The following is a 14,468-nucleotide window of genomic DNA, read 5'->3' as shown; positions in this document are numbered from 1 at the left end:
TTTAAAAAAATGAATAAAAAAAAAAAAAAAAACAATAAAGCACCCCTTCCCCAAACCTCCATGGAATACTGAAACGCAACACAAATCGGTGTGTCCTGGTACAATGCAAGAGGTAAACTATGTTTTGTCTGTTGAGAACAAGCGTATGCGTGAGAACACGTGAAACGGCAAGGCTGCGTTGAACAGTGCCTCATAGTGCTATCGTTGCAGCTTGTAACAGACCGAGTGATCCTAATAAAAAGTGCAACAGTTTAAGGTGCTGATGGTAATTGAATCATTAATGTAACAGAAATCACTGATGACTGAAGAGAAACCACTGATCCTGCTGCCTCAGTGTCTTCATTCTCCCTCCTGTCAAGTTGCTGCAAAACAAACTCCAAAAAAAACCCAAACCAAAAAAAAAACCTACCGGAAACCTTCGCCACCGTTTCAAACGCCTCAGAACACTGAAGGAACATGCAAAACAGTCAGATTCAGCTGTCTGTCCACACAAGGCAAGTTAGGGGGCGATGGGTCCTCCTTTTGTAAATGGCTCAAAGAGTGTTTCTGGTTAGTCTGTCCAGATAATGAAGAGGACTGTGCGAGTAAGGAGAGTTAGCAGGTGCCGTGGTGTCAAGTGCTTCAGGTGCCTTTCCGTGAAGCCGTTGACCCCGGTGGAGTAAAGCAGAGCGGGCAGTCAAGGGTTGCGTGAAGTGAGTTCAGCTAGGGATTTGATGAATGATTCAGTGAGAGAACGCATACAGTTCCAATTGAGAAGTTGTGTTTTGGCCTCCTTTTTCAAAGACCTAATTCTACTAACTGAGCCACAGACCATCACATGAGCTCTCTTTCCTCTCTCCGTCCTCTTCCGCTTTAAAAGGCAAGAAAAATATCAAATGGAACAAACAAGATTAAGGGGCATGCACAAGAAAGCAGTAAAAAGCCCTATCCCCCCCAAAAAAAGTTACAACTGCTGTCCTTTTCCATCACTCACATGGTCCCACAAAACAAAAAGACAAATAAATGAAAATCCAAATGTAAACGAATGGTGGTTGTAGCTGCTGTAGGGGTGCCCCCCTGTGGCAGAGCGGGCGAGTGAGTGTTCAACACCCCTCTGCTGGCGTCCCTCTTCATCCCTGTGGACTCAGCTCAGTTGCCTCAGACTAGGGCAGAATGGTAGTGATGAAATCATAGAATCTCTTCGAGTACTGCTCTGGGTTCACGGTGGAAATCTCTGCCCCAGCCTAAGATGAAAACAGCATGAGGTCGATGCCTTGATAAAAGCTATAAAAGGTTCACTTTAGAGCATGAATGATGAATGAGATGCTTGGGAGAAATACGCAAAGTAGCCCTCTGTACTGTACTCTTGGTACAAGTTCAAAAATGTAGAGGTAATTCTAGAAGTATTTTTTTATTATTTGAGAATGTTTCTTCTGCAGAAAAATAAACTTGTCGATTGACCATATACTGTGCAAAACTGTAAATGGTTTAACATTCACATTACATGTAATTTCACTGTAAAAGACAATTAAATTAATGTTTTTTGGAAGTAAAAACTATGTACTGTCATATAATTTATGGTGAACAGTAAAAAGACATGCCCAGAAGTCCCTGTGTGACACATCACATATGATTATATTTTATTTAAATAGGCTTGTTTCTTCATATGTTTGTTATCAGTCATGTACATTGTGTTTCGGGTTACATTTTGTGTTATTTAGTTTAGATTTATTGCATTATTTTTAATTATGCGTTTGGTGTTACATTTTCTGTTATTTAGTTTGTCTATTGCATTATTTTTTAATTATGTGTGTTCCTCTGATTGTTTTTTGTCTTTGAGGGTATGACCATGTGCACCGCCTATACATGACTATTGGTCATATTCATCATGTGGCTTTCTGTTTTCCCACCTGTATTATTATGGTAGTTATTGGTACATTTTAAGGTAAAAACTAATTTTGGTATTTTTAAGTACATTGGTATATTAACTTGGTTATTATATAACTTATTGAAATACATGGTTATAAGTTGTATACAGGCACCAATATACCATGCCATAATACTGGAAACATTGTCACAGTATTTTTTACGGTGAACAGTTTTTTAGAGTAAATTTAACAGAATTATTTTACAGTGATATAACTCTGAATATTCAGAAAAATTACATTTAAATGTAAAAGTCAAAGCACTCACCCCATGCTTTACCGTCTTGGCTGCATGAGCAGCCTTTTTCTTGGCATCATAATGCTGGAGGATGTCAATAACAGCCATAAAATAGACCTCCTTTCTGGGAGAATCTGGGGGAAAAAAACTTAACATTCATCATTTATGAAAACAGAGCTCACCACAAATTTTCATGATGTGACATATTATAGAAACAGTATACTCAGCAGGAAAAAAGTAGGATGGGTCTTAGCTTATCAATCAAGAAGTTATTGGATTGTGGAAGGAGCCCACTTCGTACCAAAATGGAGGCAGAATGGGATGTTTGACTATAAAAATTATTTTCACCACCTACCTCTCTTGATGACATCATCCAAGGAGGAAACACATCAAATTTTAATACAAGCTTTTATTTTAAGAATATCATGCATGGATGAATTGTTCACAATAACCACAGGGACATACATTAAAAGCCAATTTTGATTTCATGCTGACTTTAACTCTTTCCCTGCCAGCATTTTTGATCATTTTCAATCAAATTTCATGGCCCCCAGAATATTTTGTTGTATGAATATCTGAACATATGAATATCTGAACATTGAAACTGAAAGCAACATTTTGAGCAAAAAGCAAAGAAAAATCATGGTTGGGTCAAAACAGCCCAATAGCTGGCTTTGTCCCTTTTTAACCCAGCATTGTTTAGAGTGTATATCTGGATCATATTCAATACGATGATCAAAGCAAAGATGTAGTAGAACGCTTCCATCAGCACCCCCCCCCAAGCTTGCACAGTCATAAACCACTTCCTGGATCTACATTTCACTCTGTAACATTAGGCAGATCGATGATCACATTATTTTTCATATGCATCTGCTTATATATGAGATTGCTCGTTTCTGTGTCTTCCTCGCCTGTGTTTTTGATCGGGACATTCTGGACTCATTCAGGAGATGAGTAATAGCGCCCCCGATTGTATAACAGTGAAAACACGGAAACCCGAAAAAATTCCACGTTTGACAGGGAAAGAGTTAATGTTTGTTACTATAATTAACTATAAGAAAGTAATGCATTACTCATCTACCATGATAATCTTTGAATAAGTCTTTGAATTATCTTAATTTGGGGTTTTTCTCATGAAACATTGATATGCATGAATAAATCCAAACAACTTTTTTATTTTTTTATTTTAATATGTCATCTCTCTCAGGACGAGGCCTGTTCACCTGGCTTGCGCAAAATGTGGTCCACCTGTAAATTTCCAGAGTCAGAGGTAAGAGCGCACATTGGATTGGAATTGAGGCGATTATGTCTCAATTTGTTTCCCACGAGATAAAAGGCGCATATAATTTCTCACACCCCTCTCAATACATATTTGAAATGGTAACCTTTGCATTCACCGCACCTAATCGGCAGTTAGTGCAGCGATACTTCACTTGGCAGGAATGTGGCATTGTGTCTCGTGAGAATAATGTCTCTGAATATTGAATCATCCTGCCAGTAATGTTGCCCTTGTCTTCCTGTTTTTCCAGTTCTATGAGCGAGTGCTGCTGCTGTCCCAGAGGCTGTACAGTTTACAGGTACAACAGAATGACCACGCTCATGTCTCACTCATAACGTCAGCCACACGCATCCTGTAATCATGAAAGGATCTGCTTTAGAGGAATCTTCCCCTTTCAGGTTCCTCAGGCTGTGGTCATTTGTTTGCTCAGATGTTCACAACATCTGCAAAATTGTGTTAAACAATAGCTACATATCTTGTGTTCATTAGTCCATTCTTTTATTTTCATTTTCCAATCGTTCTTTTGTTCATTCGCTTGTTTGCTCCTTTTAATTTGTTCTTGTTGCTCCTTCTGTCTTTCATTTGCTGTTGTTCTTTTTTTATTTCATTATTTTGAAAATTTTTTTCTTTCTGTCAGTTTCGCTTTTGGGTTCTCATTTGCTCTTATTGGTTCTTTTGATTTTCGTTTGTTCTGTCATTCGTTCTTTCATTCATGCTGTTTTCTTTCATTCATTTTTGTTTTTTGTTCTGTCATTATTTGTTCTGTCGGTCCGTGTACTTTTGCGTCCATTCATTTTTTGTTTTTTAACCATAAAAAAAAATGAAAAAAGAACAGTTGTATTTTTAAATGCTATGCTGAAAACCAAAATTGAAATTAGAACCTAGCCTTAATGTACATCTATTTTGACATATTTTTGCCAATTTTTTGACAATGCTGCATTTTTATGTGGATTTCACTCCTGAAACTTTGCAGCATGTAAGCTGCTGTCACTGGTCCTCTTAGCATCATGATTAACAAAACTTTTTTTGGATTAGGATTAGCCAAGAAAGCGCGCAAAGAGCGCTCCCTTTATAATAATTATAAAGTTGTTTTTCATTTCAGTTTATTGCAATCTCACAAAGTTCCGTTATAATCAAATGTGGATTTCACTCCTGAAACTTTGCAGCATGTAAGCTGCTGTCACTGGTCCTCTTAGCATCATGATTAACAAAACTTTTTTTGGATTAGGATTAGCCAAGAAAGCGCGCAAAGAGCGCTCCCTTTATAATAATTATAAAGCTGTTTTTCATTTCAGTTTATTGCAATCTCACAAAGTTCCGTTATAATCAGTGAAGCTCTACACTGCTCAATAAATCTCTTATTTACATCATGTTACACTTTGTTTGTTATGAGTGACTGCGCAGCACTGAACAAAACTGTCGCGTGGAGTTGGTTCTAGCTTAAACGCTTTGCCACTGCATTCATAACAACAGAAAATGTCAGTGATTGGCTATTGATCAGTGCTGCAAAAACATGTTGAAAATAGAAACCTCCAGAGTTGAAACACAAATACACACTGGAGCATTTGGAAAAATACGTTTCGCCAGTATCCTATTTCTACCACTTCAACTAACGTTCTCTTGCTTTCGTTTCCCTCTAGCACTCCCGTACACCTGCCCTGGATACAGTTAATTGCAAAGAAATATCTGAGTATTTCATACATGTTTTCAGGCATGAAAGATCATAAAAAGGTGTTAAGATCATAAAAATATCGAAGCCAAAGGTTTTCATAAAGCAGTAGGTTACTGGTAGCCACATCAGTAGTGCGAGACGGCGCTTATACTGTATAGAGATGCTAATAAGCTAGAAATTAAATTTAGCATTTATATAAAAAAAATTTTTTTACGAATTTTAATTAAATACAAATTTTGAATAATGAAAATTAGTTTGTATCTTTTTATTCTATTCATCATTGTTTGAACCATTAAAGAAGAAAATGCATTTTTCGTATTTCATGAGTTCAAAAACGGAAAATGAATGGACACAAAGGTACACAGAACCCAGTCTTCAGTCAATTTGTTTTATTTATGCTTTTTACTTTCATTTTTGTTTTATTTTTGTTTTTTTAATTCTTTTGTTTGTCCTTTTTGTTCTTGTTCTTTTTTGTTTTTCATTTGTTTTCATTTTTGCTCTTTTGCTGTTTTCTTTCAGCCTTTTTTGTTATTTTTTTGACACTCTTGTTTTTTCTTTCATTTTTTTTTTTTATTTTTTTTAGTCTTCAGTCAATTTGTTTTATTTATGCTTTTTACTTTCATTTTTGTTTTATTTTTGTTTTTTTAATTCTTTTGTTTGTCCTTTTTGTTCTTGTTCTTTTTTGTTTTTCATTTGTTTTCATTTTTGCTCTTTTGCTGTTTTCTTTCAGCCTTTTTTGTTATTTTTTTGACACTCTTGTTTTTTCTTTCATTTTTGTTTATTTTTTTTTTCTTTTATTAATTTTACATTTTGTTTGTTCATTTGCTCTCTCTGTATTTATACTTTACTTTATTTGTTTTTTTTCCCGGTCTTTCATTTGTTTGTTTTGATGACAGTTCTTTCTTTGGCCGTTCGTTTATTCTTTTGTTATTTTTTTTCGTTCAGTTGTCCTTTCATTTTCTTTCTTGTCTTTTTGTTTTTGTTTGCCATTGTTCTTTTTTCTCTTGTTTGCTTTGTTTTTATTTTTCTGTTTTGTTGTACTCTGTCTTTTGATTCTTTCTTTCGTTTGTTTAATTGCTCGTTTTGTTTTTGTCTTTCATTGGTTCTTTTGTTTGTTGACAGTCTGTTCTTTCTTTTGGTTTTTTGGTTTTTCTTCTGTCCTTTTAGTTATCCTTTAATTTTCTTTGTTCCGTTCTTTTGGTTTTGGTTTAATTCTTTCTGTATTTTTTTCTTCATTCACGCTTTTGTTTGTTCTTTTGACCTTTCATTCCTTCTTTTTTGTACTTTTTTTCCCTTTCTGTCTGTTGTCCTTTAAGTTGCTTGCTTTCTTTTTTGTGCTTTCATTCTCTTTGCATTGCATTAAATTTACTTTCTTGCCAGACACTTTCTTACCAAAGCTCCTTACAATACAGTACACAAATCATGTTTGAGCAAATACAAGGCCAAGCAGCTGAAGCACGAAACTAAGCCTTAGTTACCAGGAAGCTCTTAACAACTATCCAAACATCAAGTCCTTTCTGTCTCCTTCCCCCTCAGGCCATAATCTCTCAGCAGGACAGCCACATCGAGCTCCAGCGGGCCTCTCTCCTCACCGCCGAGCGGGACCGTCCCGGCAGCCGGAACCGTGGCACAGACGTGCTTCTGGAGCAGGAGAAGCAGCGCAACCTGGAGAAGCACCGCGAGGAGCTTGCCAACTTCCAACGGCTACAGAGCCAGCATCGGCAGGAGCAGGCGCGCTGGGAACGGGAGCGGGAGAAGCAGCGGCGGCAGGCGGAGGCGGCCGAGCAGCGGCTGAAGGAGTGGGAGGAGGAGTGTCGGCGACTGGAGCTGCGTTTGTCCGAGGAGAGGCAGGAACTCGAGAGGCAGAGGCAGACGTATCAGCAAGACCTGGAGAGGCTGAGAGAGTCCACACGTGTCGTTGAGAAAGAGAAAGAGCGATTGGAGCAACAGAGGAAGTTGAAGAAGCACAACACGGTGCCAAATACGACAGCGCTGTATGCACAGGAAGTTGGACAGGTGAGATGCCACCTGACTGTAGTTATTTCCATATCCCTCGCTTCATTATAATGTAACACTTACTACTGGTCACCACATGAATCTTTGGTTCTCTTGGATGGCCTCACAGGTTACTAAATGGATCCAAATAATCATACCAATCCAATGGTTGACACAAAAGTAGAATAAATAAATAGGCTAAAATTGTTAATGCCACTTTTTATTGCTCTACAAAAAAAGTTCACTTCATTCAGCATCCCAACGTTTAATTGTTCTTTTTTTTCATCATGGTACAAAATTTTGGACCGTTTCGATTCTTTTGAAATCTTTGTCGTACATGTTTTGGGAAAATTTGGACTTGGGTGAATTTGCAGATGTAGGGCTACCGTTTAAAAGTTTTTTTTTTCTCTCTCTCTCTTCTGCTCACCAAGACTGCATTTACTTGATAGAAAACAGTTCTTTTAAATTGTAATAATATTTCATAATATTATGATTTTTACAGTGTTTTTTTATTTTAATACATATTTTAAAATGTAATTTATTCCTGTGATGCAAAGCTGAATTTTCAGCATCACTCTAGTCTTAAGTGTAGGGCTGGGTATCGTTCAAAAATTTTCGATATCGATACTGATACCGATACCTTGACTTCGATACCGGTTCCTGAACGATACTTTTTTCGATACCAATTTTATGAAATCAATTTTAAAAACATTGCATTATCTAAAAAAAAAAACTTGGGCTTTATTTTTCAGCTTGTTGATGTTTATACAGACTCAAAGACTCATCTCCTGAGCCACTGCACAAAGGAACAAAATGTAACCAACACAATAAATCAGTGCATATAGTTTTAATAAAGCTCAAATAGTCTTCAGTTTACACATTTGTTATTTAAAACGCATAGCTCAGACAGAATCATGATTTCTATTTATTTTCCACTGATTTACTGATGACCATTAGCAGCTTCCAGCGCTGTCTGCCTGTGTTCTCTCTTCCATGATCGCTGCTCTGACTCAGAGGTAATAACATATTTAATTTCAGCAACATTACATGGCCAAAACACACATTAGACGGCAATCGGAAGTTATTACAAACACTCAATGGTGTTTTAAAATTAGTTTTGAGTAAAATCTTATTTATTGTCTTATGTAGCATGGTGCTACAGTGTGCACGAATGGTCACATAACATGCGCTTTCGGTCGCATAGTATGAATGAACGGACATCTGCATGATCGTAACTCCACGCAGCTCCCGCACTCTCCATTGGAAATGAATGACTTTCGGTCTGTCGTTTGTCAGAGATAGTGGAAAGCCGGCTTGAAATGCAGTGGAAAAGCCAGTATGACGAGGATCGTTTTCATTTTAAAACAAAAACGCACCAGTGTAAATGTAGCCTTACATCTAAGGGGGCTGGGACGCATTAGCACTACAGCCTCACGTGTGCGCCACCACGAGAGCTATAGAGAGCAGACTGCTCCGTGCGCTTTCGAATCGCTCTCGCGGCTGTCAAACACTGATCGATTTGCGCTGCGCTGCTTCTAGTCGAGCACACCTAGTGCTGCAGGCTTATTGGCTCACTGACATTGATGAGATTAACCCCTTAGGTATCGAAATTTGGTACCGAACGACGAGACGTTTTTCGATACTCGATGGTATCGAGGCAATTTGGTCAGTGCCTAAAAAGTATCGAACTCGATACCCAGCCCTACTTAAGGGTCACATGATCCTTTAGAAATCATTCTAATATGCTGATTTGCTGATCAAGAAGCATTTATTATTATTATTATCAGTGTTGAAAACAGTTGTGTGAGGTCATGTTTTTGTGAAAATCATTTTTCAGGACTCTTTGAAAAAACTATTTATAGCCTCTTAACAATACTTAATGTTTATCTCAGTTTACATTTTAACTCTTGATTATTTTTATTTAAAAAATCTAAACATCAGAAAGATTTCAACACTATTATTTTTTTGTGTTAAAATAAGAATATGTGCATTAATGTTTATTTGCATTAATGTTTTCAACACTGACTTCTGAATCAATTCATTGAAATGGACCGTTTGAACTGAATCTCAGAAATGAATAGAACTTTGCAACAATGAATTTAGTAGTCCAACTCAACTCTATCATTAATATTTGATACATCACCCAGCTATTCAAGGAAATGGGAGCTGGCATACTTGAAATTAGCATGATGTCAACTCTGTGCTCCTTTTTAGTGCCACATGTTATTAAAATTTCTAGGTATAGGTGTGCCAGCTTGAGAGCATCTGCCTTTCCCACGCTCTCTTTTCAGCTCTGCTGTACCAGTACAATCAGAGGGAACAATGTGGCACTGTGAGGTTACATAGCAGTGGCTTTGCTAATCTACCTGCCACCCTGCCCTACCTGTTTGCCGACGAGCCTGCCAGATTACCCAGCTAGCTCTCTGGAAAAAAAACAGACACTCGGACAAGTGTTGTTTGAACAGTATTAACCGGCTCACAAAAAAAGCCAGTCTCTGTGTAAACAGCGAATAACAAAAGCCACATATTGTGCGATTTCTAGCTCTAAGCAGTACTGAAACCATCCCAGAGATGACAGCACACTAAAAACATTGGTCGAACAACCGCGTTTTCTTTAGAAAATAGAAAGACTTTGCATTTGGCATTTTTTTGCTCATTTGCACACAGTTTGACTGGCTCCATCATGTGTTTTTCATCAAACTCAGGCGTTTTCGTGCTTTCCTTCAATCACGTTAAACTGATTTGAGCGCCGTAGCCTGTCTGTCCATTCACGTGTGCGTACTTGATGACTAACCCTCTTAATTTGACAGATTACTCAGAAAAGGACGTCTAAGGAGCCAGACAAGGCATCTTTCAGCCTTCGTTTAAACGTGCGTGTGGAACTAACAGAAATGGGGAACTTTCCTAATGGCTGTAATGCCGTGACGTTAGCAATTTAATAGGCAGTGACCAAGCGAAATGCAAATCAAGCCAGGATCAATCACCATCAGTGTTAGTCATTTTATAGTATTAAGGAGGAATGTGCATTTAAACTTTATGGTCTAAAATCAAACAGCCACAGCCGGGTGTGTGTTTGCACTGCTGGGTTACAGATGAATATGATTCAGCGCTCGTGGCAAAGCGTTTGATTTTTTTCTACTATTATATAGAATGTAGGGATGTGAGAAATGGTATATTTTTCAAAATCTACTAGTTATTGAATTGTCAAAAGGACAAGATCTTAAGGAAGCCCTATATCGTAATGATTAAGATAATGATTTAAAAAAACAAAAATGGTGTAGGATTTACTTTTAAAAACATTTTTCACTAAGAAATTGCTTGTCGTTTCTTTGTAAATACTTGTGAAATTTACAAGTAACACATTGAATTAATCATGAAATTTTGAATCATGCTTTCTTGTAAAGCATACTCCAGTAATCTTTTTTTTACTTACAACTTTGAAAAACATTTTTACAGTGTGCACACCGTTTAAAGAAAAGACTAATTCAAAAACCTTTTTAAATATATATATTTTAAAATTATGTATATTTAGAAGTTGCAAGTAAAAATATTATTTAAAAAATACTTGTAATATTTAACATTAAAGCAAAGGAGGGGATAAGTTTTTATAGTACAACTGTAAAATTGCAATACTAATATTTATCATATATTTAAAATCTAATTGTGATTTTTCTGTTAAAATGTGTGATTGATTGCTATTTAAAATGCCGTTTAAAAAAATCTTGAGGTTTGCGGTGTGTAGGGCTGCACAATTTGGCCAAATATTTTGTGATTATCTATCATAAATTATAATTTTTTTAAACATAGAATTATTACTACTTCTACTAAAAAATAAATATTAAACAAATTTAGAAATATTACAATTTAATACTACTTTAAAATAAAAATTAAGAAATGTTTTGTAGTGCAACTATAAAATTACAGTATTGTCCAAACCCTAAAAGAATGTGATTTGAAACATTTTTTAATTTTGAAACATTTTTACTGTATTTTTTTAACATTCAACGCAACATTGACAGCACCAGGTGCAATGCAACAGCTAAAGATGTCTTTCTTCATGTGTAGTTTAACGGATAATTAAAATTTTTAGATTCTGACATTAATTGTCTAGTCTGTGAATTTGTTAGAAAAGCCCAGCTTTAATGGCTGTAGTATCGGAAATTAATTTGGACATTCAGATACTGTTACACATGTTAGCATGTTAAACACCCTCTCAGAGACGGTACGTCTCTAATTTATTCCCTTTGTCACCACCACTAAAATAATAAATCTAGATAAGCTCACTATTCAAGCTCAATCAAAAAGCCGACTAGTTGGCCATCCTAATCCTTCCCTAGTAAAGTAGGCCAAGAATCACATGATTTTTAACATTTGTATATAGCGTTCTCAAATGTTATAAAGACACAAACAGCCCCTGACAGTAAGCTGCCACAGCTTTGTTGTTCATTGTGTGTACTTAAGGTCATGGAGGCATGTCCGGTCATGCCCGGCCTTGTCAGATTTCCTGTGATCTCGGCTTATCTCAGGTTAGTATGGCTATCAGTACATAGTAACCGTCTGCCCGTGGTGCCAGGCTACAGACCTTATTCAAATACACGCCATATACTGGAGATTTATTATGATGGTGTGCAGAAATGAAAGCATATGCTTTTCAATTTGTTTAGAAAGTTCTAGCTTCAAAGAAGTGAATTCGTTACGAGCTAAAAATGTTTTTTTACTAAATGCTAGTTGAGAGAAAGAATCAGACTAACAACATAGACGTACGTTATTTGCCAATGTAGTTTTTTACGATTTCACTACAATTTTACGGTTTCCTAATTGGGCCGTTCGTCTTTGTTTAGCATTTCCACCGTTCGCTCGACTAGTTTTATTACGTGCTGTATTGTTTTATTATCCATCTCACTGTCAGCTTTAATGTCAGATATATTGGGGGTTGTTTGACCTGTTCTTTTGTTACTGCCTTAGTCACTTCCGTATGTTAAACCATGGCTCAACTCTTAAGATAACGTCGAATTTTGGTCTTTCATGAGCTCCTCTCTTTCTCTCTCTCTCATTCATATACGCTCAACTTTGACCTCTAGTTCCAAAGAAGGCAACTTTTTATGGCCACGTATATTTTACCTTTGAAAGATTTATATTCCACATTCCTGTTTCCAGGGAGTCTGTATTTGTGATGCTACGTCGTGAGGTAAAAACACCCAAAACAACCCTTCAGAAACAGATATTTAGCACCATGATTTAAGAGCCACGTTTTTAGCAGTGAGCCCTTCCGACCAGCCCGTGCACAGCAAATGTATATTTGCTCGAAGTATCCAGGGAAGTCTTGAGTTGGGAAATCCGCAACGTATAATTACCTGCCAGCACCCTTTCATTAATACCAGCGCTGGAATTCGGCCAATCTTAATTGTTTATGTGATGTCAGTCAAGTCTTTGTGCCGAAAATCTTGCACACCCCTCGCATTTTTAACGCTCTGGAAACCTTATATTTACTGAAGGCACCTTAAGGACTGGAAACAATGGAGCATCTGTGCTGGGATCCCAGCGATTGGGAAAAGTACTCGTGCTCCACAAAGGCCACGCTGTGTGATGGTTCAAGAGGATGTCGCCCCGGGCCAGTCGGAGAAGTTCAGCCTTTTCCGACCTCTAGATCAGTGTTTCCCTATCCTGTTCCAACACTACACATTTTGGATGTCTTCCTTATCTGACCGATCCATTTCAGGTGTTGGAGTCTCTACTAATTGAGCTGCTGAGTTGATTCAGTTGTGTTTGATTAGATAGAGTTTGAAAATATGTAGGTTGGGAAACACTGCTGATGATTGAGGATCCCAGAAGAACATCTCCCAATGTTTGAATGTTCTCCTTAACCTTTTTTTTTGTAGAATGATGGAAATTAGAGGGTGCAATTATGACCTGAAGAAGCATAATGAACAGATTCAGAAGTGTGGCTCTAGTTTCCATTACATCTGCTTTGAGGTGTGGAAGAGTTTGAAAATGTGTTGTGTTGAGGTGTGTCCAGAAACAGTGTTGAGAAACACTGCTCTATATCAGTGGTTCCCACGTTCCTGAAGCCCATTTTAAGACTTTGAGTGATGTCCTGAATCAGGTGTTTAATTTAAGGGGTCCTGTTATGCCCTTTTACAAAATTTTGAATTGGTTTTTGGGGTGTACTATTATAGGTTTTGATTGATTTTGATGGATCACTCTTAATTGTTCACATATTTTACATTATTGCAGCACCTCTCTTCCCAGTCTGTCTCAAACATCCTGTTTACTTACTGTTTCTGTGAAATCCCTCCTACCGAAATAAGAAATGTGCTCTGATTGGTTAGCTGGCCCAGTGTGTTGTGATTGGTGAACCGCTTGGAGCGTGTTCCGGAAATGTAACACCACTTACCATAATTTCATCTGCTCAGCTGTAAATATTTACAATGGCGTCAATTTTGCCATACAAATTTGAGTCCGATTCATACCCTGGGTGCATCTCAATCAGCTCGCTAGTTCAGCAATCAGGGCACTGATCAGGGAGTTGGTCATTTTAAGGGCTGTCTCAATTGCAAAATCCTTCCAGTGCACTGGAACGTTCGCTCCCTGAAAAATCTCACAATGCACCACAAAAACTAGGGAGCATCGATGCCCATTATGCTCCCTTACTGGAAATTACATCACATTTCTGAAGCACGAAACATAAACCACACGAGCCAACTCGATAAATATAATGACACGCGAAAGACGATTTGAAAAGACAAACCATTTTTAGTATATTTCAGCATAAACACATCGCTAGTGAACACATCTAGTTAACATTTATAATTTATAAGATTCTGCTGAAATGCTGTAAGGACATGTAACAGAACATGTTTAAAGAGAATAAAAAATAATATTAAAAAAATTGGTCCTGTCTGTTGTTGATTAATACAAGTGGTGACGTTTTACAATGTTGTCCATTGACGTTGTACGTAATTATGCCGCCTTAAAGGGGTGGTTCACTGGCTTTTTTCTAGGCTTGATTGTGTTTATGGGGTGCAGTCTAACATGTGCTAATGCTTCGTTTTTTTAAAAACTCATTATTTTTCACATAATTTATCTTTATTCCACACCGCTCTGTCCCTTCTCTGAGAAACGGGCTGATCTTTTCCTGTTTTTATGAAGCCCCGCCCTCAGAAATAGGCGATGGGCTCTGATTGGTTAGCTAGCCCAGTGTGTTGTGATTGGCTAAACCGCCTCTAGTGCGCGTCTAAACGTCCCGCCCCTCACCTCAGCGGCATGTGCTCCGGTTGTATTGTAAACAACGGCGTCGTTAATATCGCTTATCAGTTTGAGCCCGATTGAGAAGCAGAGGATATTACTGAAGAGGATCATGTAGAACCTGTGCAAGCACGG

At 37.4% G+C, this 14,468-nt stretch overlaps 1 protein-coding gene across 1 annotated transcript in view; it reads left to right on the top strand.

The window, feature by feature from the left end:
- The window catches only part of arhgef18b (rho/rac guanine nucleotide exchange factor (GEF) 18b), a 74,811-nt gene that overhangs the window by 38,806 nt on the left and 21,537 nt on the right, over positions 1-14,468 (top strand). The window contains exons 26-28 of the mRNA XM_016572947.1: positions 3,350-3,412; positions 3,672-3,719; positions 6,630-7,109. Coding sequence (XP_016428433.1) covers positions 3,350-3,412; positions 3,672-3,719; positions 6,630-7,109 — 591 coding nt within the window. The remainder of the gene's footprint in view (positions 1-3,349; positions 3,413-3,671; positions 3,720-6,629; positions 7,110-14,468) is intronic.

The sequence above is a fragment of the Sinocyclocheilus rhinocerous genome, unplaced genomic scaffold, assembly GCF_001515625.1.
Source record: "Sinocyclocheilus rhinocerous isolate Xijiao unplaced genomic scaffold, SAMN03320098_v1.1 scaffold1283, whole genome shotgun sequence".
Classification (NCBI taxonomy): Eukaryota; Metazoa; Chordata; class Actinopteri; order Cypriniformes; family Cyprinidae; genus Sinocyclocheilus; species Sinocyclocheilus rhinocerous.
This window is presented reverse-complemented; position numbering and strand designations above follow the sequence as displayed.